The sequence below is a fragment of the Oncorhynchus keta genome, chromosome 4 (assembly GCF_023373465.1).
Source record: "Oncorhynchus keta strain PuntledgeMale-10-30-2019 chromosome 4, Oket_V2, whole genome shotgun sequence".
Classification (NCBI taxonomy): Eukaryota; Metazoa; Chordata; class Actinopteri; order Salmoniformes; family Salmonidae; genus Oncorhynchus; species Oncorhynchus keta.
Genome location: NC_068424.1, coordinates 84,053,054 through 84,080,553, shown reverse-complemented (window position 1 = coordinate 84,080,553; position 27,500 = coordinate 84,053,054). Strand labels below are relative to the sequence as shown.

The following is a 27,500-nucleotide window of genomic DNA, read 5'->3' as shown; positions in this document are numbered from 1 at the left end:
TTGAGGACTAACTAAACAGAGAACACCCCTGGTCATCCCTACTGCCTCTGGAGGACTCACTAAACAGGGAACATCCCTGGTCATCCCTACTGCCTATGATCTGGAGGACTCACTAAACAGAGAACATCCCTACTGCCTCTGATCTGGAGGACTCAGTAAACAGAGAACATCCCTACTGCCTCTGATCTGGAGGACTCACTAAACAGAGAACATCCATGGTCATCCTTACTGCCTCTGATCTGGAGGACTCACTAAACAGAGAACATCCATGGTCATCACTACTGCCTCTGATCTGGAGGACTCACTAAACAGAGAACATCCCTGGTCATCACTACTGCCTCTGATCTGGAGGACTCACTAAACAGAGAACATCCCTGGTCATCACTACTGCCTCTGATCTGGAGGACTCACTAAACAGAGAACATCCCTGGTCATCACTACTGCCTCTGATCTGGTGGACTCACTAAACAGAGAACATCCCTGGTCATCACTACTGCCTCTGATCTGGAGGACTCACTAAACAGAGAACATCCCTGGTCATCACTACTGCCTCTGATCTGGAGGACTCACTAAACAGAGAACATCCCTGGTCATCACTACTGCCTCTGATCTGGTGGACTCACTAAACAGAGAACATCCCTGGTCATCCCTACTGTCCCTGATCTGGAGGACTCACTAAACAGAGAACATCCCTGGTCATCACTACTGCCTCTGATCTGGAGAACTCACTAAACAGAGAACATCCCTGGTCATCTCTACTGCCTCTGATCTGGAGGACTCACTAAACAGAGAACATCCCTGGTCATCCCTACTGCCTCTGATCTGGAGGACTCACTAAACAGAGAACATCCCTGGTCATCCCTACTGCCTCTGATCTGGAGGACTCACTAAACAGAGAACATCCCTACTGCCTCTGATCTGGAGGACTCACTAAACAGAGAACATCCCTACTGCCTCTGATCTGGAGGACTCACTAAACAGAGAACATCCCTACTGCCTCTGATCTGGAGGACTCACTAAACAGAGAACATCCCTACTGCCTCTGATCTGGAGGACTCACTAAACAGAGAACATCCCTACTGCCTCTGATCTGGAGGACTCACTAAACAGAGAACATCCCTGGTCATCCCTACTGCCTCTGATCTGGAGGACTCACTAAACAGAGAACATCCCTGGTCGTCCCTACTGCCTCTGATCTGGAGGACTCACTAAACAGAGAACATCCCTGGTCGTCCCTACTGTCTCTGACCTGGAGGACTCACTAAACAGAGAACATCCCTACCGCCTCTGATCTGGAGGACTCACTAAACAGAGAACATCCCTACTGTCTCTGACCTGGAGGACTCACTAAACAGAGAACATCCCTACTGCCTCTGATCTGGAGGACTCACTAAACAGAGAACATCCCTGGTCGTCCCTACTGCCTCTGATCTGGAGGACTCACTAAACAGAGAACATCCCTGGTCGTCCCTACTGTCTCTGATCTGGAGGACTCACTAAACAGAGAACATCCCTGGTCGTCACTACCGCCTCTGATCTGGAGGACTCACTAAACAGAGAACATCCCTGGTCATCCAGAGATCCCTGGTCATCCCTACTGCCTCTGATCTGGAGGACTCACTAAACAGAGAACACCCCTGGTCATCCCTACTGCCTCTGATCTGGTGGACTCACTAAACAGAGAACACCCCTGGTCATCCCTACTGCCTCTGATCTGGTGGACTCACTAAACAGAGAACATCCCTGGTCATCCCTACTGCCTCTGATCTGGTGGACTCACTAAACAGAGAACATCCCTACTGCCTCTGATCTGGAGGACTCAGTAAACAGAGAACATCCCTACTGTCTCTGATCTGGAGGACTCACTAAACAGAGAACATCCCTACTGCCTCTGATCTGGAGGACTCAGTAAACAGAGAACATCCCTACTGCCTCTGATCTGGAGGACTCAGTAAACAGAGAACATCCCTACTGCCTCTGATCTGGAGGACTCAGTAAACAGAGAACATCCCTACTGCCTCTGATCTGGAGGACTCACTAAACAGAGAACATCCCTGGTCATCCTTAATGCCTCTGATCTGGAGGACTCACTAAACAGAGAACATCCCTACTGCCTCTGATCTGGAGGACTCACTAAACAGAGAACATCCCTGGTCATCCCTACTGCCTCTGATCTGGAGGACTCACTAAACAGAGAACATCCCTGGTCATCCCTACTGCCTCTGATCTGGAGGACTCACTAAACAGAGAACATCCCTGGTCATCACTACTGCCTCTGATCTGGAGGACTCACTAAACAGAGAACATCCCTGGTCATCACTACTGCCTCTGATCTGGAGGACTCACTAAACAGTGAACATCCCCGGTCATCCTTACTGCCTCTGATCTGGAGGACTCACTAAACAGAGAACATCCCTGGTCATCCCTACTGCCTCTGATCTGGAGGACTCACTAAACAGAGAACATCCCTGGTCATCCCTACTGCCTCTGATCTGGAGGACTCACTAAACAGAGAACATCCCTACTGCCTCTGATCTGGAGGACTCAGTAAACAGAGAACATCCTTACTGCCTCTGATCTGGAGGACTCAGTAAACAGAGAACATCCCTACTGCCTCTGATCTGGAGGACTCAGTAAACAGAGAACATCCTTACTGCCTCTGATCTGGAGGACTCAGTAAACAGAGAACATCCCTACTGCCTCTGATCTGGAGGACTCAGTAAACAGAGAACATCCTTACTGCCTCTGATCTGGAGGACTCAGTAAACAGAGAACATCCCTACTGCCTCTGATCTGGAGGACTCAGTAAACAGAGAACATCCCTACTGCCTCTGATCTGGAGGACTCACTAAACAGAGAACATCCCTGGTCATCCTTACTGCCTCTGATCTGGAGGACTCACTAAAGAGAGAACATCCCTACTGCCTCTGATCTGGAGGACTCACTAAACAGAGAACATCCCTGGTCATCCCTACTGCCTCTGATCTGGAGGACTCACTAAACAGAGAACATCCCTGGTCATCCCTACTGCCTCTGATCTGGAGGACTCACTAAACAGAGAACATCCCTGGTCATCACTACTGCCTCTGATCTGGAGGACTCACTAAACAGAGAACATCCCTGGTCATCACTACTGCCTCTGATCTGGAGGACTCACTAAACAGTGAACATCCCCGGTCATCCTTACTGCCTCTGATCTGGAGGACTCACTAAACAGAGAACATCCCTGGTCATCCCTACTGCCTCTGATCTGGAGGACTCACTAAACAGAGAACATCCCTGGTCATCCCTACTGCCTCTGATCTGGAGGACTCACTAAACAGAGAACATCCCTACTGCCTCTGATCTGGAGGACTCAGTAAACAGAGAACATCCCTACTGCCTCTGATCTGGAGGACTCAGTAAACAGAGAACATCCTTACTGCCTCTGATCTGGAGGACTCAGTAAACAGAGAACATCCCTACTGCCTCTGATCTGGAGGACTCAGTAAACAGAGAACATCCTTACTGCCTCTGATCTGGAGGACTCAGTAAACAGAGAACATCCCTACTGCCTCTGATCTGGAGGACTCAGTAAACAGAGAACATCCTTACTGCCTCTGATCTGGAGGACTCAGTAAACAGAGAACATCCCTACTGCCTCTGATCTGGAGGACTCACTAAACAGAGAACATCCCTACTGCCTCTGATCTGGAGGACTCACTAAACAGAGAACATCCCTACTGCCTCTGATCTGGAGGACTCACTAAACAGAGAACATCCCTGGTCATCCTTACTGCCTCTGATCTGGAGGACTCACTAAACAGAGAACATCCCTACTGCCTCTGATCTGGAGGACTCACTAAACAGAGAACATCCCTGGTCATCCCTACTGCCTCTGATCTGGAGGACTCACTAAACAGAGAACATCCCTGGTCATCCCTACTGCCTCTGATCTGGAGGACTCACTAAACAGAGAACATCCCTGGTCATCACTACTGCCTCTGATCTGGAGGACTCACTAAACAGAGAACATCCCTGGTCATCACTACTGCCTCTGATCTGGAGGACTCACTAAACAGTGAACATCCCCGGTCATCCTTACTGCCTCTGATCTGGAGGACTCACTAAACAGAGAACATCCCTGGTCATCCCTACTGCCTCTGATCTGGAGGACTCACTAAACAGAGAACATCCCTGGTCATCCCTACTGCCTCTGATCTGGAGGACTCACTAAACAGAGAACATCCCTACTGCCTCTGATCTGGAGGACTCAGTAAACAGAGAACATCCTTACTGCCTCTGATCTGGAGGACTCAGTAAACAGAGAACATCCCTACTGCCTCTGATCTGGAGGACTCAGTAAACAGAGAACATCCTTACTGCCTCTGATCTGGAGGACTCAGTAAACAGAGAACATCCCTACTGCCTCTGATCTGGAGGACTCAGTAAACAGAGAACATCCCTACTGCCTCTGATCTGGAGGACTCAGTAAACAGAGAACATCCTTACTGCCTCTGATCTGGAGGACTCAGTAAACAGAGAACATCCCTACTGCCTCTGATCTGGAGGACTCACTAAACAGAGAACATCCCTGGTCATCCCTACTGTCTCTGATCTGGCAGACTCACTAAACAGAGAACATCCCTGGTCATCACTACTGCCTCTGATCTGGAGGACTCACTAAACAGAGAACATCCCTGGTCATCCCTACTGCCTCTGATCTGGAGGACTCACTAAACAGAGAACACCCCTGGTCATCCCTACTGCCTCTGATCTGGTGGACTCACTAAACAGAGAACACCCCTGGTCATCCCTACTGCCTCTGATCTGGTGGACTCACTAAACAGAGAACATCCCTGGTCATCCCTACTGCCTCTGATCTGGTGGACTCACTAAACAGAGAACATCCCTACTGCCTCTGATCTGGAGGACTCAGTAAACAGAGAACATCCCTACTGTCTCTGATCTGGAGGACTCACTAAACAGAGAACATCCCTACTGCCTCTGATCTGGAGGACTCAGTAAACAGAGAACATCCCTACTGCCTCTGATCTGGAGGACTCAGTAAACAGAGAACATCCCTACTGCCTCTGATCTGGAGGACTCAGTAAACAGAGAACATCCCTACTGCCTCTGATCTGGAGGACTCACTAAACAGAGAACATCCCTGGTCATCCTTAATGCCTCTGATCTGGAGGACTCACTAAACAGAGAACATCCCTACTGCCTCTGATCTGGAGGACTCACTAAACAGAGAACATCCCTGGTCATCCCTACTGCCTCTGATCTGGAGGACTCACTAAACAGAGAACATCCCTGGTCATCACTACTGCCTCTGATCTGGAGGACTCACTAAACAGAGAACATCCCTGGTCATCAGTGGTCCTTCTGTGGCTCAGTTGGTAGAGCATGGCGCTTGTAACGCCAGGGTAGTGGGTTCGATTCCCGGGACCACCCATACGTAGAATGTATGCACACATGACTGTAAGTCGCTTTGGATAAAAGCGTCCGCTAAATGGCATATATTATTATATTATATTATTACTACTGCCTCTGATCTGGAGGACTCACTAAACAGTGAACATCCCCGGTCATCCTTACTGCCTCTGATCTGGAGGACTCACTAAACAGAGAACATCCCTGGTCATCCCTACTGCCTCTGATCTGGAGGACTCACTAAACAGAGAACATCCCTGGTCATCCCTACTGCCTCTGATCTGGAGGACTCACTAAACAGAGAACATCCCTACTGCCTCTGATCTGGAGGACTCAGTAAACAGAGAACATCCTTACTGCCTCTGATCTGGAGGACTCAGTAAACAGAGAACATCCCTACTGCCTCTGATCTGGAGGACTCAGTAAACAGAGAACATCCTTACTGCCTCTGATCTGGAGGACTCAGTAAACAGAGAACATCCCTACTGCCTCTGATCTGGAGGACTCAGTAAACAGAGAACATCCTTACTGCCTCTGATCTGGAGGACTCAGTAAACAGAGAACATCCCTACTGCCTCTGATCTGGAGGACTCAGTAAACAGAGAACATCCCTACTGCCTCTGATCTGGAGGACTCAGTAAACAGAGAACATCCCTACTGCCTCTGATCTGGAGGACTCACTAAACAGAGAACATCCCTGGTCATCCTTACTGCCTCTGATCTGGAGGACTCACTAAACAGAGAACATCCCTACTGCCTCTGATCTGGAGGACTCACTAAACAGAGAACATCCCTGGTCATCCCTACTGCCTCTGATCTGGAGGACTCACTAAACAGAGAACATCCCTGGTCATCCCTACTGCCTCTGATCTGGAGGACTCACTAAACAGAGAACATCCCTGGTCATCCCTACTGCCTCTGATCTGGAGGACTCACTAAACAGAGAACATCCCTGGTCATCACTACTGCCTCTGATCTGGAGGACTCACTAAACAGTGAACATCCCCGGTCATCCTTACTGCCTCTGATCTGGAGGACTCACTAAACAGAGAACATCCCTGGTCATCCCTACTGCCTCTGATCTGGAGGACTCACTAAACAGAGAACATCCCTGGTCATCCCTACTGCCTCTGATCTGGAGGACTCACTAAACAGAGAACATCCCTACTGCCTCTGATCTGGAGGACTCAGTAAACAGAGAACATCCTTACTGCCTCTGATCTGGAGGACTCAGTAAACAGAGAACATCCCTACTGCCTCTGATCTGGAGGACTCAGTAAACAGAGAACATCCTTACTGCCTCTGATCTGGAGGACTCAGTAAACAGAGAACATCCCTACTGCCTCTGATCTGGAGGACTCAGTAAACAGAGAACATCCCTACTGCCTCTGATCTGGAGGACTCAGTAAACAGAGAACATCCTTACTGCCTCTGATCTGGAGGACTCAGTAAACAGAGAACATCCCTACTGCCTCTGATCTGGAGGACTCAGTAAACAGAGAACATCCCTACTGCCTCTGATCTGGAGGACTCAGTAAACAGAGAACATCCCTACTGCCTCTGATCTGGAGGACTCACTAAACAGAGAACATCCCTGGTCATCCCTACTGACTCTGATCTGGAGGACTCACTAAACAGAGAACATCCCTGGTCATCCCTACTGCCTCTGATCTGGAGGACTCACTAAACACACATGTTTTGTTTGTGAATGATGTTCTTTGTGTTGGAGCCCCTGGAAATCCGTACATTTTAAAGACAAGAAAATGATGCTGTCTGGTTTGCTTAATATAAGGAATTTCAAAATGATTTCTACTTTTACATGTACTTATGTTACACCAGTGTTACTCACTGTGTTTGGTACGGGGGTCACTGTGGGTTGAGACAATCATTCAGTGAGCCGTACAGATCTTTAATTGGTTGTACTTTTTATTCCTATATTATTAATGATCAATTGAGAGCAAATTGAGAGCAATAAAGCACCAACAATTGATTTGATGTACAGCACATGACAAATATATACATACACATGTAAAATAGGCTACATGGCATGTGTACGACCCCTCAGTAGTTGGATGAGCGAAAATGTCCCGTTCTGCTCCTTGACTAAATTCGTTGAAAATGTATAGTCTGTTGTTGCTATCCGTTTGGTCAGTGGTCAGTCGGCTTCTCTGTTTTTTGATTCACAGTGTTGAAAATGTTGCTTCACGTGAATAAAGTGCTGACAAGAGATGCTGTTACCTTTTGCTTCAGAGGTTATGATACTCAGTGTCTGAGGCTACAGAAATGGGTAACATCTGATCGTAGTTCACCTTGCAATGGGTCAGGACAGAGGGCTGTGATGACTGGGGGGTCAGAGATGACACTATCTCACTGTCTAGTTCACCTTGCAATGGGTCGGGACAGAGGGCTGTGATGACTGGGGGGTCAGAGATGACACTATCTCACTGTCTAGTTCACCTTGCAATGGGTCGGGACAGAGGGCTGTGATGACTGGGGGGTCAGAGATGACACTATCTCACTGTCTAGTTCACCTTGCAATGGGTCGGGACAGAGGGCTGTGATGACTGGGGGGTCAGAGATGACACTATCTCACTGTCTAGTTCACCTTGCAATGGGTCGGGACAGAGGGCTGTGATGACTGGGGGGTCAGAGATGACACGATCCCACTGTCTAGTTCAGCACGGTCGGGACAGAGGGCTGTGATGACTGGGGGGTCAGAGATGACACTATCTCACTGTCTAGTTCACCTTGCAATGGGTCGGGACAGAGGGCTGTGATGACTGGGGGGTCAGAGATGACACGATCCCACTGTCTAGTTCAGCACGGTCGGGACAGAGGGCTGTGATGACTGGGGGGTCAGAGATGACACGATCCCACTGTCTAGTTCAGCACGGTCGGGACAGAGGGCTGTGATGACTGGGGGGTCAGAGATGACACGATCTCACTGTCTAGTTCAGCACGGTCGGGACAGAGGGCTGTGATGACTGGGGGGTCAGAGATGACACGATCTCACTGTCTAGTTCAGCACGGTCGGGACAGAGGGCTGTGATGACTGGGGGGTCAGAGATGACACTATCTCACTGTCTAGTTCAGCACGGTCGGGACAGAGGGCTGTGATGACTGGGGGGTCAGAGATGACACGATCTCACTGTCTAGTTCAGCACGGTCAGGACAGACGGCTGTGATGACTGGGGGGTCAGAGATGACACTGGCACATGAAAGGGGGTCTCAATGAAGTTGAAAAACTCCTTGTACTCCATCATATCCTTGAATCTTGACTCAAACTCCAACTTCAACTCTTCTAACACACACGCACAAATGCATCATAGCTAAAATGTTGCAGTATGTCTGGGTTGGATTGTGGTGACTGCTCTGAGTGTTGGGGAAATGAACAAACTGTCTGTCAGGTATGAACATTTTGAAATGTTGTGACCACACGCAGCATTTTGCCCGGAGTTTTAGCTTGGAGCTGATTCACCGTGTTCCGGAGGCAGGTGATGTCAGCCAGCTCTAACATCCACTGTGGATCAGCCAGCTCTAACATCCACTGTGGATCAGCCAGCTCTAACATCCACTGTGGATCAGCCAGCTAACATCCACTGTAACATCCACTGTGGATCAGCCATCCAGCTCTAACATCCACTGTGGATCAGCCAGCTCTAACATCCACTGTGGATCAGCCAGCTCTAACATCCACTGTGGATCAGCCAGCTCTAACATCCACTGTGGATCAGCCAGCTCTAACATCCACTGTGGATCAGCCAGTTCTAACATCCACTGTGGATCAGCCAGCTCTAACATCCACTGTGGATCAGCCAGCTCTAACATCCACTGTGGATCAGCCAGCTCTAACATCCACTGTGGATCAGCCAGCTCTAACATCCACTGTGGATCAGCCAGCTCTAACATCCACTGTGGATCAGCCAGCTCTAACATCCACTGTGGATCAGCCAGCTCTAACATCCACTGTGGATCAGCCAGCTCTAACATCCACTGTGGATCAGCCAGCTCTAACATCCACTGTGGATCAGCCAGCTCTAACATCCACTGTGGATCAGCCAGCTCTAACATCCACTGTGGATCAGCCAGCTCTAACATCCACTGTGGATCTAACATCCACTGTGGATCAGCCAGCTCTAACATCCACTGTGGATCAGCCAGCTCTAACATCCACTGTGGATCAGCCAGCTCTAACATCCACTGTGGATCAGCCAGCTCTAACATCCACTGTGGATCAGCCAGCTCTAACATCCACTGTGGATCAGCCAGCTCTAACATCCACTGTGGATCAGCCAGCTCTAACATCCACTGTGGATCAGCCAGCTCTAACATCCACTGTGGATCAGCCAGCTCTAACATCCACTGTGGATCAGCCAGCTCTAACATCCACTGTGGATCAGCCAGCTCTAACATCCACTGTGGATCAGCCAGCTCTAACATCCACTGTGGATCAGCCAGCTCTAACATCCACTGTGGATCAGCCAGCTCTAACATCCACTGTGGATCAGCCAGCTCTAACATCCACTGTGGATCAGCCAGCTCTAACATCCACTGTGGATCAGCCAGCTCTAACATCCACTGTGGATCAGCCAGCTCTAACATCCACTGTGGATCAGCCAGCTCTAACATCCACTGTGGATCAGCCAGCTCTAACATCAGCCAGCTCTAACATCCACTGTGGATCAGCCAGCTCTAACATCCACTGTGAATCAGCAGCTCTAACATCCACTGTGGATCAGCCAGCTCTAACATCCACTGTGGATCAGCCAGCTCTAACATCCACTGTGGATCAGCCAGCTCTAACATCCACTGTGGATCAGCCTAACATCCACTGTGGATCAGCCAGCTCTAACATCCACTGTGGATCAGCCAGCTCTAACATCCACTGTGGATCAGCCAGCTCTAACATCCACTGTGGATCAGCCAGCTCAACATCCACTGTGGATCAGCCAGCTCTAACATCCACTGTGGATCAGCCAGCTCTAACATCCACTGTGGATCAGCCAGCTCTAACATCCACTGTGGATCAGCCAGCTCTAACATCCACTGTGGATCAGCCAGCTCTAACATCCACTGTGGATCAGCCAGCTCTAACATCCACTGTGGATCAGCCAGCTCTAACATCCACTGTGGATCAGCCAGCTCTAACATCCACTGTGGATCAGCCAGCTCTAACATCCACTGTGGATCAGCCAGCTCTAACATCCACTGTGGATCAGCCAGCTCTAACATCCACTGTGGATCAGCCAGCTCTAACATCCACTGTGGATCAGCCAGTTCTAACATCCACTGTGGATCAGCCAGCTCTAACATCCACTGTGGATCAGCCAGCTCTAACATCCACTGTGGATCAGCCAGCTCTAACATCCACTGTGGATCAGCCAGCTCTAACATCCACTGTGGATCAGCCAGCTCTAACATCCACTGTGGATCAGCCAGCTCTAACATCCACTGTGGATCAGCCAGCTCTAACATCCACTGTGGATCAGACAGCTCTAACATCCACTGTGGATCAGCCAGCTCTAACATCCACTGTGGATCAGCCAGCTCTAACATCCACTGTGGATCAGCCAGCTCTAACATCCACTGTGGATCAGCCAGCTCTAACATCCACTGTGGATCAGCCAGCTCTAACATCCACTGTGGATCAGCCAGCTCTAACATCCACTGTGGATCAGCCAGCTCTAACATCCACTGTGGATCAGCCAGCTCTAACATCCACTGTGGATCAGCCAGCTCTAACATCCACTGTGGATCAGCCAGCTCTAACATCCACTGTGGATCAGCCAGCCCGCTCTAACATCCACTGTGAATCAGCCCGCTCTAACATCCACTGTGGATCAGCCAGCTCTAACATCCACTGTGAATCAGCCAGCTCTAACATCCACTGTGGATCAGCCAGCTCTAACATCCACTGTGGATCAGCCAGCTCTAACATCCACTGTGGATCAGCCAGCTCTAACATCCACTGTGGATCAGCCAGCTCTAACATCCACTGTGGATCAGCCAGCTCTAACATCCTCTGTGGATCAGCCAGCTCTAACATCCACTGTGGATCAGCCAGCTCTAACATCCTCTGTGGATCAGCCAGCTCTAACATCCACTGTGGATCAGCCAGCTCTAACATCCACTGTGGATCAGCCAGCTCTAACATCCACTGTGGATCAGCCAGCTCTAACATCCACTGTGGATCAGCCAGCTCTAACATCCACTGTGGATCAGCCAGCTCTAACATCCACTGTGGATCAGCCAGCTCTAGCATCCACTGTGGATCAGCCAGCTCTAACATCCACTGTGGATCAGCCAGCTCTAACATCCACTGTGGATCAGCCAGCTCTAACATCCACTGTGGATCAGCCAGCTCTAACATCCACTGTGGATCAGCCAGCTCTAACATCCACTGTGAATCAGCCAGCTCTAACATCCACTGTGGATCAGCCAGTTCTAACATCCACTGTGGATCAGCCAGCTCTAACATCCACTGTGGATCAGCCAGCTCTAACATCCACTGTGGATCAGCCAGCTCTAACATCCACTGTGGATCAGCCAGCTCTAACATCCACTGTGGATCAGCCAGCTCTAACATCCACTGTGGATCAGCCAGCTCTAACATCCACTGTGGATCAGCCAGCTCTAACATCCACTGTGGATCAGCCAGTTCTAACATCCACTGTGCCAGCTCTAACATCCACTGTGGATCAGCCAGCTCTAACATCCACTGTGGATCAGCCAGCTCTAACATCCACTGTGGATCAGCCAGCTCTAACATCCACTGTGGATCAGCCAGCTCTAACATCCACTGTGGATCAGAATCAGCCCAGCTCTAACATCCACTGTGGATCAGCCAGCTCTAACATCCACTGTGGATCAGCCAGCTCTAACATCCACTGTGGATCAGCCAGCTCTAACATCCACTGTGGATCAGACAGCTCTAACATCCACTGTGGATCAGCCAGCTCTAGCTCCTAACATCCACTGTGGATCAGCCAGCTCTAACTAACATCCACTGTGGATCAGCCAGCTCTAACATCCACTGTGGATCAGCCAGCTCTAACATCCACTGTGGATCAGCCAGCTCTAACATCCACTGTGGATCAGCCAGCTCTAACATCCACTGTGGATCAGCCAGCTCTAACATCCACTGTGAATCAGCCCGCTCTAACATCCACTGTGAATCAGCCAGCTCTAACATCCACTGTGGATCAGCCAGCTCTAACATCCACTGTGAATCAGCCAGCTCTAACATCCACTGTGGATCAGCCAGCTCTAACATCAGCCACTGTGGATCCACTGTGGGATCAGCCAGCTCTAACATCCACTGTGGATCAGCCAGCTCTAACATCCACTGTGGATCAGCCAGCTCTAACATCCTCTGTGGATCAGCCAGCTCTAACATCCACTGTGGATCAGCCAGCTCTAACATCCACTGTGGATCAGCCAGCTCTAACATCCACTGTGGATCAGCCAGCTCTAAACATCCTCTGTGGATCAGCCAGCTCTAACATCCACTGTGGATCAGCCAGCTCTAACATCCACTGTGGATCAGCCAGCTCTAACATCCACTGTGGATCAGCCAGCTCTAACATCCACTGTGGATCAGCCAGCTCTAACATCCACTGTGGATCAGCCAGCTCTAACATCCACTGTGGATCAGCCAGCTCTAGCATCCACTGTGGATCAGCCAGCTCTAACATCCACTGTGGATCAGCCAGCTCTAACATCCACTGTGGATCAGCCAGCTCTAACATCCACTGTGGATCAGCCAGCTCTAACATCCACTGTGAATCAGCCAGCTCTAACATCCACTGTGGATCAGCCAGTTCTAACATCCACTGTGGATCAGCCAGCTCTAACATCCACTGTGGATCAGCCAGCTCTAACATCCACTGTGAATCAGCCCGCTCTAACATCCACTGTGAATCAGCCCGCTCTAACATCCACTGTGGATCAGCCAGATCAGCCTCTAACATCCACTGTGAATCAGCCAGCTCTAACATCCACTGTGGATCAGCCAGCTCTAACATCCACTGTGGATCAGCCAGCTCTAACATCCACTGTGGATCAGCCAGCTCTAACATCCACTGTGGATCAGCCAGCTCTAACATCCACTGTGGATCAGCCAGCTCTAACATCCACTGTGGATCAGCCAGCTCTAACATCCACTGTGGATCAGCCAGCTCTAACATCCTCTGTGGATCAGCCAGCTCTAACATCCACTGTGGATCAGCCAGCTCTAACATCCACTGTGGATCAGCCAGCTCTAACATCCACTGTGGATCAGCCAGCTCTAACATCCTCTGTGGATCAGCCAGCTCTAACATCCACTGTGGATCAGCCAGCTCTAACATCCACTGTGAATCAGCCAGCTCTAACATCCACTGTGAATCAGCCAGCTCTAACATCCACTGTGAATCAGCCAGCTCTAACATCCACTGTGAATCAGCCAGCTCTAACATCCACTGTGGATCAGCCAGCTCTAACATCCACTGTGGATCAGCCAGCTCTAACATCCACTGTGGATCAGCCAGCTCTAACATCCACTGTGGATCAGCCAGCTCTAACATCCACTGTGGATCAGCCAGCTCTAACATCCTCTGTGGATCAGCCAGCTCTAACATCCACTGTGGATCAGCCAGCTCTAACATCCACTGTGGATCAGCCAGCTCTAACATCCACTGTGGATCAGCCAGCTCTAACATCCTCTGTGGATCAGCCAGCTCTAACATCCACTGTGGATCAGCCAGCTCTAACATCCACTGTGGATCAGCCAGCTCTAACATCCACTGTGGATCAGCCAGCTCTAACATCCACTGTGAATCAGCCCGCTCTAACATCCACTGTGAATCAGCCCCGCTCTAACATCCACTGTGGATCAGCCAGCTCTAACATCCACTGTGAATCAGCCAGCTCTAACATCCACTGTGGATCAGCCAGCTCTAACATCCACTGTGGATCAGCCAGCTCTAACATCCACTGTGGATCAGCCAGCTCTAACATCCACTGTGGATCAGCCAGCTCTAACATCCACTGTGGATCAGCCAGCTCTAACATCCTCTGTGGATCAGCCAGCTCTAACATCCACTGTGGATCAGCCAGCTCTAACATCCACTGTGGATCAGCCAGCTCTAACATCCACTGTGGATCAGCCAGCTCTAACATCCTCTGTGGATCAGCCAGCTCTAACATCCACTGTGGATCAGCCAGCTCTAACATCCACTGTGGATCAGCCAGCTCTAACATCCACTGTGGATCAGCCAGCTCTAACATCCACTGTGGATCAGCCAGCTCTAACATCCACTGTGGATCAGCCAGCTCTAACATCCACTGTGGATCAGCCAGCTCTAGCATCCACTGTGGATCAGCCAGCTCTAACATCCACTGTGGATCAGCCAGCTCTAACATCCACTGTGGATCAGCCAGCTCTAACATCCACTGTGGATCAGCCAGCTCTAACATCCACTGTGAATCAGCCAGCTCTAACATCCACTGTGGATCAGCCAGTTCTAACATCCACTGTGGATCAGCCAGCTCTAACATCCACTGTGGATCAGCCAGCTCTAACATCCACTGTGAATCAGCCCGCTCTAACATCCACTGTGAATCAGCCCGCTCTAACATCCACTGTGGATCAGCCAGCTCTAACATCCACTGTGAATCAGCCAGCTCTAACATCCACTGTGGATCAGCCAGCTCTAACATCCACTGTGGATCAGCCAGCTCTAACATCCACTGTGGATCAGCCAGCTCTAACATCCACTGTGGATCAGCCAGCTCTAACATCCACTGTGGATCAGCCAGCTCTAACATCCACTGTGGATCAGCCAGCTCTAACATCCACTGTGGATCAGCCAGCTCTAACATCCACTGTGGATCAGCCAGCTCTAGCATCCACTGTGGATCAGCCAGCTCTAACATCCACTGTGGATCAGCCAGCTCTAACATCCACTGTGGATCAGCCAGCTCTAACATCCACTGTGGATCAGCCAGCTCTAACATCCACTGTGAATCAGCCAGCTCTAACATCCACTGTGGATCAGCCAGCTCTAACATCCACTGTGAATCAGCCAGCTCTAACATCCACTGTGGATCAGCCAGCTCTAACATCCACTGTGAATCAGCCAGCTCTAACATCCACTGTGAATCAGCCAGCTCTAACATCCACTGTGGATCAGCCAGCTCTAACATCCACTGTGAATCAGCCAGCTCTAACATCCACTGTGGATCAGCCAGCTCTAACATCCACTGTGGATCAGCCAGCTCTAACATCCACTGTGGATCAGCCAGCTCTAACATCCACTGTGGATCAGCCAGCTCTAACATCCACTGTGGATCAGCCAGCTCTAACATCCACTGTGGATCAGCCAGCTCTAACATCCACTGTGGATCAGCCAGCTCTAACATCCACTGTGGATCAGCCAGCTCTAACATCCACTGTGGATCAGCCAGCTCTAACATCCACTGTGAATCAGCCAGCTCTAACATCCACTGTGGATCAGCCAGCTCTAACATCCACTGTGGATCAGCCAGCTCTAACATCCACTGTGGATCAGCCAGCTCTAACATCCACTGTGAATCAGCCCGCTCTAACATCCACTGTGAATCAGCCCGCTCTAACATCCACTGTGGATCAGCCAGCTCTAACATCCACTGTGAATCAGCCAGCTCTAACATCCACCAGCTCTAACATCCACTGTGGATCAGCCAGCTCTAACATCCACTGTGGATCAGCCAGCTCTAACATCCACTGTGGATCAGCCAGCTCTAACATCCACTGTGGATCAGCCAGCTCTAACATCCACTGTGGATCAGCCAGCTCTAACATCCACTGTGGATCAGCCAGCTCTAACATCCACTGTGGATCAGCCAGCTGCTCTAACATCCTCTGTGGATCAGCCAGCTCTAACATCCACTGTGGATCAGCCAGCTCTAACATCCACTGTGGATCAGCCAGCTCTAACATCCACTGTGGATCAGCCAGCTCTAACATCCTCTGTGGATCAGCCAGCTCTAACATCCACTGTGGATCAGCCAGCTCTAACATCCACTGTGGATCAGCCAGCTCTAACATCCACTGTGGATCAGCCAGCTCTAACATCCACTGTGGATCAGCCAGCTCTAACATCCACTGTGGATCAGCCAGCTCTAACATCCACTGTGGATCAGCCAGCTCTAACATCCACTGTGGATCAGCCAGCTCTAACATCCACTGTGGATCAGCCAGCTCTAACATCCACTGTGGATCAGCCAGCTCTAACATCCACTGTGAATCAGCCAGCTCTAACATCCACTGTGGATCAGCCAGCTCTAACATCCACTGTGGATCAGCCAGCTCTAACATCCACTGTGGATCAGCCAGCTCTAACATCCACTGTGGATCAGCCAGCTCTAACATCCACTGTGGATCAGCCAGCTCTAACATCCACTGTGGATCAGCCAGCTCTAACATCCACTGTGGATCAGCCAGCTCTAACATCCACTGTGGATCAGCCAGCTCTAACATCCACTGTGGATCAGCCAGCTCTAACATCCACTGTGGATCAGCCAGCTCTAACATCCACTGTGGATCAGCCAGCTCTAACATCCACTGTGGATCAGCCAGCTCTAACATCCACTGTGGATCAGCCAGCTCTAACATCCACTGTGGATCAGCCAGCTCTAACATCCACTGTGGATCAGCCAGCTCTAACATCCACTGTGGATCAGCCAGCTCTAACATCCACTGTGGATCAGCCAGCTCTAACATCCACTGTGGATCAGCCAGCTCTAACATCCACTGTGGATCAGCCAGCTCTAACATCCACTGTGGATCAGCCAGCTCTAACATCCACTGTGGATCAGCCAGCTCTAACATCCACTGTGGATCAGCCAGCTCTAACATCCACTGTGGATCAGCCAGCTCTAACATCCACTGTGGATCAGCCAGCTCTAACATCCACTGTGGATCAGCCAGCTCTAACATCCACTGTGGATCAGCCAGCTCTAACATCCACTGTGGATCAGCCAGCTCTAACATCCACTGTGGATCAGCCAGCTCTAACATCCACTGTGGATCAGCCAGCTCTAACATCCACTGTGGATCAGCCAGCTCTAACATCCACTGTGGATCAGCCAGCTCTAACATCCACTGTGGATCAGCCAGCTCTAACATCCACTGTGGATCAGCCAGCTCTAACATCCACTGTGGATCAGCCAGCTCTAACATCCACTGTGGATCAGCCAGCTCTAACATCCACTGTGGATCAGCCAGCTCTAACATCCACTGTGGATCAGCCAGCTCTAACATCCACTGTGGATCAGCCAGCTCTAACATCCACTGTGGATCAGCCAGCTCTAACATCCACTGTGGATCAGCCAGCTCTAACATCCACTGTGGATCAGCCAGCTCTAACATCCACTGTGGATCAGCCAGCTCTAACATCCACTGTGGATCAGCCAGCTCTAACATCCACTGTGGATCAGCCAGCTCTAACATCCACTGTGGATCAGCCAGCTCTAACATCCACTGTGGATCAGCCAGCTCTAACATCCACTGTGGATCAGCCAGCTCTAACATCCACTGTGGATCAGCCAGCTCTAACATCCACTGTGGATCAGCCAGCTCTAACATCCACTGTGGATCAGCCAGCTCTAACATCCACTGTGGATCAGCCAGCTCTAACATCCACTGTGGATCAGCCAGCTCTAACATCCACTGTGGATCAGCCAGCTCTAACATCCACTGTGGATCAGCCAGCTCTAACATCCACTGTGGATCAGCCAGCTCTAACATCCACTGTGGATCAGCCAGCTCTAACATCCACTGTGGATCAGCCAGCTCTAACATCCACTGTGGATCAGCCAGCTCTAACATCCACTGTGGATCAGCCAGCTCTAACATCCACTGTGGATCAGCCAGCTCCCAGCTTCCAGCAACAACATTCATGGATTTGAGGATCCACTGTGGATCAGCCAGAGAAATCCACTTGGATCAGCAAAACTCTAACATCCACGAGATCAGCCATCTAACATCCACTGTGAAATAACAAGTCACTAACATCCTCTATGGTATTCTTCCTAACAACTGGATCAGGAACATCCACTGGGGATCAGCCAGCCCATCCACTGTAACAATGTTCACATCCCTGTAAGATCACAGTCTTTGATCAGCCAGCTCTAACATCCATCCTCTCTAACATTTCTCATCAGGCCATGAGTCCTTTCATCTTGGATCAGCCATGTTTGGGGGCGTCATCAGTGCAAATGCCAGATTTAACCAGTCGATATTATTATCAGCAAAAAAATGTAACAAAAGCTTTCAGAATATCCTCTCCTCGTGTTGGTCCCCTGAAGGGGCGGTAAACATAAAAGTCCCTATCTGAATGACTTATTATGAGGGAACCCAAACACATAATTGGACGATGTCACTTCCTTTAGGTCAGTGTCCTGGTAGGCTCACGTCACTGGGCAGCTCACGGCTGGGTTTCCCTTTATAATCTGTGATAGTTTGCCACTCTCCTGCCACATCTGAGGATCGTCAGAGCCAGTGGAGTAGGATTCAATCTTAGTCCTGTTTTAAAGCTTCGCTTGTTTGATTGTTCGTCAGAGGAAACTGTTATTATCAGTGAAAAAAATGTAACAAAAGCCTTTAGGTGAGTGTCCTGCTCCTTGAAAGCTGGTCCCCTTAGGTCAGTAAAAGTCCTGCACCTGAATGAATTAGCGGTAGCTCTAGCCATAATTAGGTGAGTGTCCTGCTCCTTGAAAGTCCGGTAGCTCTAGCACTTTAGGTTAGTGTCCTGTTTCCCTTTAAAGCGGTAGCTCTCCTGCCCATCTGAGGGTTAGTGTCCTGCTCCTGTTTTAAAAGCTTGTTTGATAGCCTTTCAGAGGAAACTGTTAGTGTCCGGTGAAGCGCTCCTTGAAAGCGGTAGCTCTAGCCTTTAGGTGAGTGTCCTGCTCCTTGAAAGCGGTAGCTCTAGCCTTTAGGTGAGTGTCCTGCTCCTTGAAAGCGGTAGCTCTAGCCTTTAGGTTAGTGTCCTGCTCCTTGAAAGCGGTAGCTCTAGCCTTTAGGTTAGTGTCCTGCTCCTTGAAAGCGGTAGCTCTAGCCTTTAGGTTAGTGTCCTGCTCCTTGAAAGCGGTAGCTCTAGCCTTTAGGTTAGTGTCCTGCTCCTTGAAAGCGGTAGCCTTTAGGTTAGTGTCCTGCTCCTTGAAAGCGGTAGCTCTAGCCTTTAGGTTAGTGTCCTGCTCCTTGAAAGCGGTAGCTCTAGCCTTTAGGTTAGTGTCCCGCTCCTTGAAAGCGGCAGCCTTTAGGTTAGTGTCCTGCTCCTTGAAAGCGGTAGCTCTAGCCTTTAGGTTAGTGTCCTGCTCCTTGAAAGCGGTAGCTCTAGCCTTTAGGTTAGTGTCCTGCTCCTTGAAAGCGGCAGCCTTTAGGTTAGTGTCCCGCTCCTTGAAAGCGGTAGCTCTAGCCTTTAGGTTAGTGTCCTGCTCCTTGAAAGCGGTAGCTCTAGCCTTTAGGTTAGTGTCCTGCTCCTTGAAAGCGGTAGCTAGCCTTTAGGTTAGTGTCCTGCTCCTTGAAAGCGGTAGCTCTAGCCTTTAGGTTAGTGTCCCGCTCCTTGAAAGCGGTAGCCTTTAGGTTAGTGTCCTGCTCCTTGAAAGCGGTAGCTCTAGCCTTTAGGTCAGTGTCCCGCTCCTTGAAAGCGGTAGCCTTTAGGTTAGTGTCCTGCTCCTTGAAAGCGGTAGCTCCAGCCTTTAGGTTAGTGTCCTGCTCCTTGAAAGTGGTAGCTGTAGCCTTTAGGTTAGTGTCCTGCTCCTTGAAAGTGGCAGCCTTTAGGTTAGTGTCCTGCTCCTTGAAAGCGGTAGCCTTTAGGTTAGTGTCCTGCTCCTTGAAAGCGGTAGCTCTAGCCTTTAGGTTAGTGTCCCGCTCCTTGAAAGCGGCAGCCTTTAGGTTAGTGTCCTGCTCCTTGAAAGCGGTAGCTCTAGCCTTTAGGTCAGTGTCCTGCTCCTTGAAAGCGGTAGCCTTTAGGTTAGTGTCCTGCTCCTTGAAAGCGGTAGCTCTAGCCTTTAGGTTAGTGTCCCGCTCCTTGAAAGTGGTAGCCTTTAGGTTAGTGTCCTGCCCCTTGAAAGCGGTAGCCTTTAGGTTAGTGTCCCGCTCCTTGAAAGCGGTAACTCTAGCCTTTAGGTTAGTGTCCTGCTCCTTGAAAGCGGTAGCTCTAGCCTTTAGGTTAGTGTCCCGCTCCTTGAAAGCGGTAGCTCTAGCCTTTAGGTTAGTGTCCCGCTCCTTGAAAGTGGTAGCCTTTAGGTTAGTGTCCTGCTCCTTGAAAGCGGTAGCCTTTAGGTTAGTGTCCCGCTCCTTGAAAGCGGTAACTCTAGCCTTTAGGTTAGTGTCCTGCTCCTTGAAAGCGGTAGCTCTAGCCTTTAGGTTAGTGTCCCGCTCCTTGAAAGCGGTAGGTAGCCTTTAGGTTAGTGTCCTGCTCCTTGAAAGCGGTAGCTCGAGCCTTTAGGTTAGTGTCCTGCTCCTTGAAAGCGGCAGCCTTTAGGTTAGTGTCCTGCTCCTTGAAAGCGGTAGCTCTAGCCTTTAGGTTAGTGTCCTGCTCCTTGAAAGCGGTAGCTCTAGCCTTTAGGTTAGTGTCCCGCTCCTTGAAAGCGGTAGCCTTTAGGTTAGTGTCCTGCTCCTTGAAAGCGGTAGCTCTAGCCTTTAGGTTAGTGTCCTGCTCCTTGAAAGCGGTAGCTCTAGTCTTTAGGTTAGTGTCCTGCTCCTTGAAAGCGGTAGCTCTAGCCTTTAGGTATATTTAGCCTTTATGTATCTTGATCCTACGTTATTTCTCAGTTATGTTGTTATCCTGAGGGATACCTGTTTACAACAAGACCAGGGCGTAATAGTGTATGTAATACCTCCGACTTCAACTGTATGTATCTTGATCCTACGTTATTTCTCAGTTATGTTGTTATCCTGAGGGATACCTGGTTACAACAAGACCATGTAAATACGATGGGGCCGGAACAGCAGCTAAAATATACAGTAGTGTTATAAATTATAAATGATTATTATAAATTAAAAACATGAAATCCTTTTTCTCGTCTTTCTAACAGATGGAAGATCAAGACGAGTCAAAATCGAGATATTCAGAGTTGACATTTCTGCTATAGTTTGTACAAGCGTAACATTTAAACACGTAGCTCCAACTTGATATATGATGTCATTATGGTAATGTAAAAGTTGGTGTGAGATGAGTTTTTTTCAAAACGCCTAAAAATGTCAAAATGCCTCAAATCTGCTGAAGGTTTTCATGTATAGATGTTTTCTTGGGTCCTTACTGCAGGCTGTTTCTGTGATGCTGTCAGTCTGTGTGTGTTTGTGTCTCTACTGAATATGTACATTTACATTCGCCCACACCCCTCCCTGAGATTACCTTAAACTCCCTCTGGCTTCCAACTAAAGCCAAATTAGCTAACCCTGGTCAGACAGATTACCTTAAACTCCCTCTGGCTTCCAGATAACCCTGGTCAGACAGATTACCTTAAACTCCCTCTGGCTTCCAGCTAACCCTGGTCAGACAGATTACCTTAAACTCCCTCTGGCTTCCAGATAACCCTGGTCAGCCAGATTACCTTAAACTCCTCCTGCCTTCCAGCTAACCCTGGTCAGACAGATTACCTTAAACTCCCTCTGGCTTCCAGCTAACCCTGGTCAGACAGATTACCTTAAACTCCCTCTGGCTTCCAGCTAACCCTGGTCAGCCAGATTACCTTAAACTCCGTCTGGCTTCCAGCTAACCCTGGTCAGCCAGATTACCTTAAACTCCCTCTGGCTTCCAGCTAACCCTGGTCAGCCAGATTACCTTAAACTCCTCCTGCCTTCCAGCTAACCCTGGTCAGCCAGATTACCTTAAACTCCCTCTGGCTTCCAGCTAACCCTGGTCAGCCAGATTACCTTAAACTCCCTCTGGCTTCCAGCTAACCCTGGTCAGCCAGATTACCTTAAACTCCCTCTGGCTTCCAGCTAACCCTGGTCAGCCAGATTACCTTAAACTCCCTCTGGCTTCCAGCTAACCCTGGTCAGCCAGATTACCTTAAACTCCCTCTGGCTTCCAGCTAACCCTGGTCAGCCAGATTACCTTAAACTCCCTCTGGCTTCCAGCTAACCCTGGTCAGCCAGATTACCTTAAACTCCCTCTGGCTTCCAGCTGACCCTGGTCAGCCAGATTACCTTAAACTCCTCCTGCCTTCCAGCTAACCCTGGTCAGCCAGATTACCTTAAACTCCTCCTGCCTTCCAGCTAACCCTGGTCAGACAGATTACCTTAAACTCCCTCTGGCTTCCAGCTAACCCTGGTCAGCCAGATTACCTTAAACTCCCTCTGGCTTCCAGCTAAACCCTGGGGGGTGTAGGGAGGGAGAGAGGGGGGATGTAGGGAGGGATGTAGGGAGGAAGAGGGGGGGTGTAGGGAGGGAGGGATGTAGGGAGGGAGAGCGGGGGGGATGTAGGGAGGGAGGGATGTAGGGAGGGAGAGGGGGGGGGAGGGAGGGATGTAGGGAGGGAGGGATGTAGGGGGGGTGTAGGGAGGGGGAGGGATGTAGGGAGGAAGAGGAGGAAGAGGAGGATAAGCATAAGGCAATCTGTATGGTGCAAAGCATTCTGTCCCTGGTCCAGACAGCAGCTGCATGGTTTACCTGTAGACTTCCCTCTTTAGAGTGATGCCCAAGGCAACAGGAACAGGAAGGGAAGAGAGAAAGAGGGAAAGATGTTAGCAGGGGGCAAATGATTGCAGCTTTCACGCGGGTAAAATGTTAACTGAAGCCTCCACCAGGACACATGACTAATAGAGGTGCCAAGCAGGGTGCAAGGCCTCACCTCTTCTAACGGGTGTGTGCTTCATGTCTATCTGTGTGTGTGTGTGTGTGTGTGTGTGTGTGTGTGTGTGTGTGTGTGTGTGTGTGTGTGTGTGTGTGTGTGTGTGTGTGTGTGTGTGTGTGTGTGTGTGTGTGTGTGTGTGTGTGTGTGTGTGTGTGTGTGTGTGTGTATCGTCCCTTGCAGGTATGGGCCCAGGTGTGTTAGACAGATAAAGAGATGGAAGCCATCTGACAGAGGTCCAGTCCCTCTCTACCCTCAGGGAACTGGAAAAACATAACACACACCTTCAGTCTCTGTAACTACAGGCTGTGGGCTTTCCCTGTTCTATTTTCCGACCAATCACCAGGGGCCTCGTTTATGAAAACTGTACGGAGGATTCACGGGACGAAACACAGAAAGTGCTTATGCGCAAAAAAAAATGTATTCTGATTGATAACAGTGCGCAACGCACGTCCCCACGCGCAGGTTTCGCTTTTTAAATCACAATCAACCCGAAATGTGGCGCAGGTCAACGAGCGTCTTGTCCTTTTAACGCCCACAGTTGCCGATAGTCAGTGAAACGCCCCTAATTAATATTCATCCGTACTGACTGCATGACGACAAAATCAAATCAAATGTTATTTATAAAGCCCTACTTACATCAGCTGATGTCACATAGTGCTGTACAGAAACTCAGCCTAAATCCCGACAAAAAGGCAACAAAAATAAATAAATAAAAGTTATTTCACCCAGTGTGAAACGGAAGTTGTTGTTGTAGGGGAGGTTGAAACAAGAAATATCATATAGTTTTGTGGACATTGCAAATGACGAAAACGTCGTCGGAGCAGCCGCAGGTGTCGGACGCTGTGAACGCTGCTGGTCGGAACCTCAGAAGAAGAAGAAGATAAAGTGGTCCGACAGGAAGGAGCCTCTTACACAGACAGTGTTTGTGCCACAGCGGGGGATAAGGGGACACCGGAGCTCAAACCCCTTGATGAGCGACTTGCCGGTATTATAGCTTTTGGCCTTTCTAGGGAGTTTTTCCCAGCCACCATGCTTCTACACACACTTCTGTACAGCACTTTGAGATATCAGCTGATGTACGAAGGGCTTTATAAATACATTTGATTTGATAGCTGAATCCTGAGTGAGTAGTGACGGAGGTGGGACAAGACGCACCGGATGATCCAGGTTATGTAATTAGTACTCCCTCGTTTGAAAAAAGTAAACCCAAATGCATTCAAGTTTAAACGTATAGTTTAAATGTATTTACACAAACAATTGACTTGTTTTTTTAGTCTTTAGTCGCGAAGTGTTCCAGCGGGGTCGGTGGTGCTGCAGCTGAGCGGCGTTCGCGCAACCCCGGCGTCTCCACTTAACCTCGTGCGTCACAACCCTCCAGCGCCGTGTCCTCAGATGCAGTCCTGAAAACGCAATGAGACACAATCGATGCTATTAACGAGATGAGTTGGTGGAAATGTTGTGTGACATAAGCTGTACATTGAAATAATTACTCAATAAATAGTGTTTTGTTTTCTTTCTTTGTTCTTACAAGCGATGCATCAAATCCACAAATCCACACGCTGCGTTTGGTTCAAACGCCTGGGGATAGGGGTCGGGGTCGGGGCCAACACAACCGACAGAGGGTAAAGCTACATTCCTTAGCTGTGCCACATTATATAGCACAGCACACGCCCTCACAATGTCGCAGACCTTTTCAGGCTTGTATAAAATGTTTCCGCCTGAGGAATCGAGGCAGCGCCATCTGTCCTTCAGAAGCCACAACAGCTCGTACCTGGCAATGGCGCACATTGTAGTTCCTCTCTGCGCTCTGTGGGTTGGCGAAAGGGGTGAGCAGCCACCGCTTGAGGGGGATATCTATTGTCGCCTGCAAGGTTAGTGAATGAGTTAGGCACTGCAGTAGAGAAATTACAATTGATTTTCAATTTCTACATTACTCATCCGTACCTAGAAGCCAGCCATCACGCTGCGGCCTCAAAGTCTGCACCCAACACTACTGTTTCGCCATATGAATGGGTCATGGGTTGACCCAGGCCACAGAGCCACTACATTAGTCAGTACCATGTCCACATCATATATGATTTGGACGTTTAATGGAGTGATAATGCTTGACAAAAATCATTCTCACTCGGTGCCCTTAATTAAAGCGGCAGTCAGTAGCACCGATTACATTTGAGAAACCGGACGTTGATGCAAATTGCACTTATTTTTTGCCTGTTCACCCAACGTGTAAGGAAACGTTATGTAGAAGTGCGTCGATCCAATGATCCTTCCAATCACGTGTGGCATAACGCGGCTAACGGAGAGATCCATGACCCAGGCACGGCTTGGTTTCTGCGGGTGCTTCTCTGTATAGATGGGCCCACTATACAGCACAGAGAGCCAAGAGAACAGCTCTTTGGTAATCGGAACCTGCTCAAAAACAAATCTCTCCGTTTGTATTTATAATACCTAAATCCTGTTTTTTTTGTGTGTGTACTCTAGGGAACTCTTCATATATAATACTCCAGAGGTAATATTTCCATTTATTTTACACAATGGCATCAATTTCCAAGCGTTTCTCGAGTTTCATCCTTCTGCAATGGAGTCGCAGGTTCTAATTTCTCCACTTTATGTACATACCTATGGGTCAAAGTGTCCGAGGAGGACCGCACATTCTCCCGTCAAGTTAGGTTTTTTTTGTCCTGTAATATGGGTGTGTCCTGCAAATATTATGGGTGTGGCCTGTAAATAGTATGGGTGTGTCCTGCAAATATTATGGGTGTGTCCTGTAATATGGGTGTGTCCTGTAAATAGTATGGGTGTGTCCTGTAAATATTATGGGTGTGTCCTGTAATATGGGTGTGTCCTGTAAATATTATGGGTGTGTCCTGCAAATGTTATGGGTGTGTCCTGTAAATAGTATGGGTGTGTCCTGCAAATATTATGGGTGTGTCCTGTAATATGGGTGTGTCCTGTAAATAGTATGGGTGTGTCCTGTAAATATTATGGGTGTGTCCTGCAAATATTATGGGTGTGTCCTGTAAATATTATGGGTGTGTCCTGTAATATGGGTGTGTCCTGTAAATGGTATGGGTGTGGCCTGTAAATATTATGGGTGTGGCCTGTAAATAGTATGGGTGTGGCTTGTAAATAGTATGGGTGTGGCTTGTAAATAGTATGGGTGTGGCTTGTAAATAGTATGGGTGTGTCCTGTAAATATTAGGTCTGGCTGTGTCCTGTAAATTATCATATGGGCTGTGTCCTGCAAATATTATGGGTGTGTCCTGTAAATATTATGGTGTGTCCTGTAATATGGGTGTGGCTTGTAAATAGTATGGGTGTGGCTTGTAAATAGTATGGGTGTGGCCTGTAAATAGTATGGGTGTGGCCTGTAAATAGTATGGGTGTGGCCTGTAAATAGTATGGGTGTGGCCTGTAAATAGTATGGGTGTGGAAGGCTCTGTTGCTGAGTAACCTTACTGTGATACATTATCATGGATGGCTTTGCTGCTGAGTGACCTTACTGACTACATTATCATGCATGGGTGGGTCTGTTGCTGAGTAACCTTACTGACTGCATTATCATGCATGGGTGGGTCTGTTGCTGAGTAACCTTACTGACTGATACATTATCATGGATGGCTGTGCTGCTGAGTAACCTTACTGACTGCATTATCATGGATGGCTCTGCTGCTGAGTAACCTTACTGACTGCATTATCATGCATGGATGGGTCTGTTGCTGAGTAACCTTACGGTGATACATTATCATGGATGGCTTTGCTGCTGAGTGACCTTACTGACTACATTATCATGCATGGGTGGGTCTGCTGCTGAGTAACCTTACTGACTACATTATCATGCATGGGTGGGTCTGTTGCTGAGTAACCTTACTGTGATACATTATCATGGATGGCTTTGCTGCTGAGTGACCTTACTGACTACATTATCATGCATGGGTAGCTCTGTTGCTGAGTAACCTTACTGTGATACATTATCATGGATGGCTTTGCTGCTGAGTGACCTTACTGACTACATTATCATGCATGGGTGGGTCTGTTGCTGAGTAACCTTACTGTGATACATTATCATGCATGGGTGGGTCTGTTGCTGAGTAACCTTACTGACTACATTATCATGCATGGGTGGCTCTGTTGCTGAGTAACCTTACTGTGATGCATTATCATGCATGGGTGGGTCTGCTGCTGAGTAACCTTACTGACTACATTATCATGCATGGGTGGGTCTGCTGCTGAGTAACCTTACTGAATACATTATC

The 27,500-nt window shown here is 49.2% G+C and overlaps 2 protein-coding genes and 1 long non-coding RNA gene across 3 annotated transcripts in view; 2 read left to right on the top strand and 1 right to left on the bottom strand.

Annotated features, from left to right (window-relative positions):
- The window catches only part of unc5a (unc-5 netrin receptor A), a 641,788-nt gene that overhangs the window by 349,912 nt on the left and 264,376 nt on the right, over positions 1 to 27,500 (top strand).
- LOC118381415 (uncharacterized) lies at positions 23,987 to 24,765 on the top strand. Its single transcript, XR_004825089.2, has 3 exons — positions 23,987 to 24,229; positions 24,357 to 24,411; positions 24,519 to 24,765. It is a non-coding gene; the product is annotated as an uncharacterized LOC118381415 (long non-coding RNA).
- Positions 24,509 to 25,075, bottom strand: LOC127929750 (putative nuclease HARBI1). The gene is made up of 2 exons (XM_052518000.1): positions 24,773 to 25,075; positions 24,509 to 24,644 (listed from the first exon to the last, which is right to left on the bottom strand). The coding sequence occupies exons 1-2, from the start codon at positions 25,030 to 25,032 to the stop codon at positions 24,596 to 24,598; spliced, it is 309 nt and encodes a 102-aa protein (XP_052373960.1). The 5' UTR covers positions 25,033 to 25,075; the 3' UTR covers positions 24,509 to 24,595.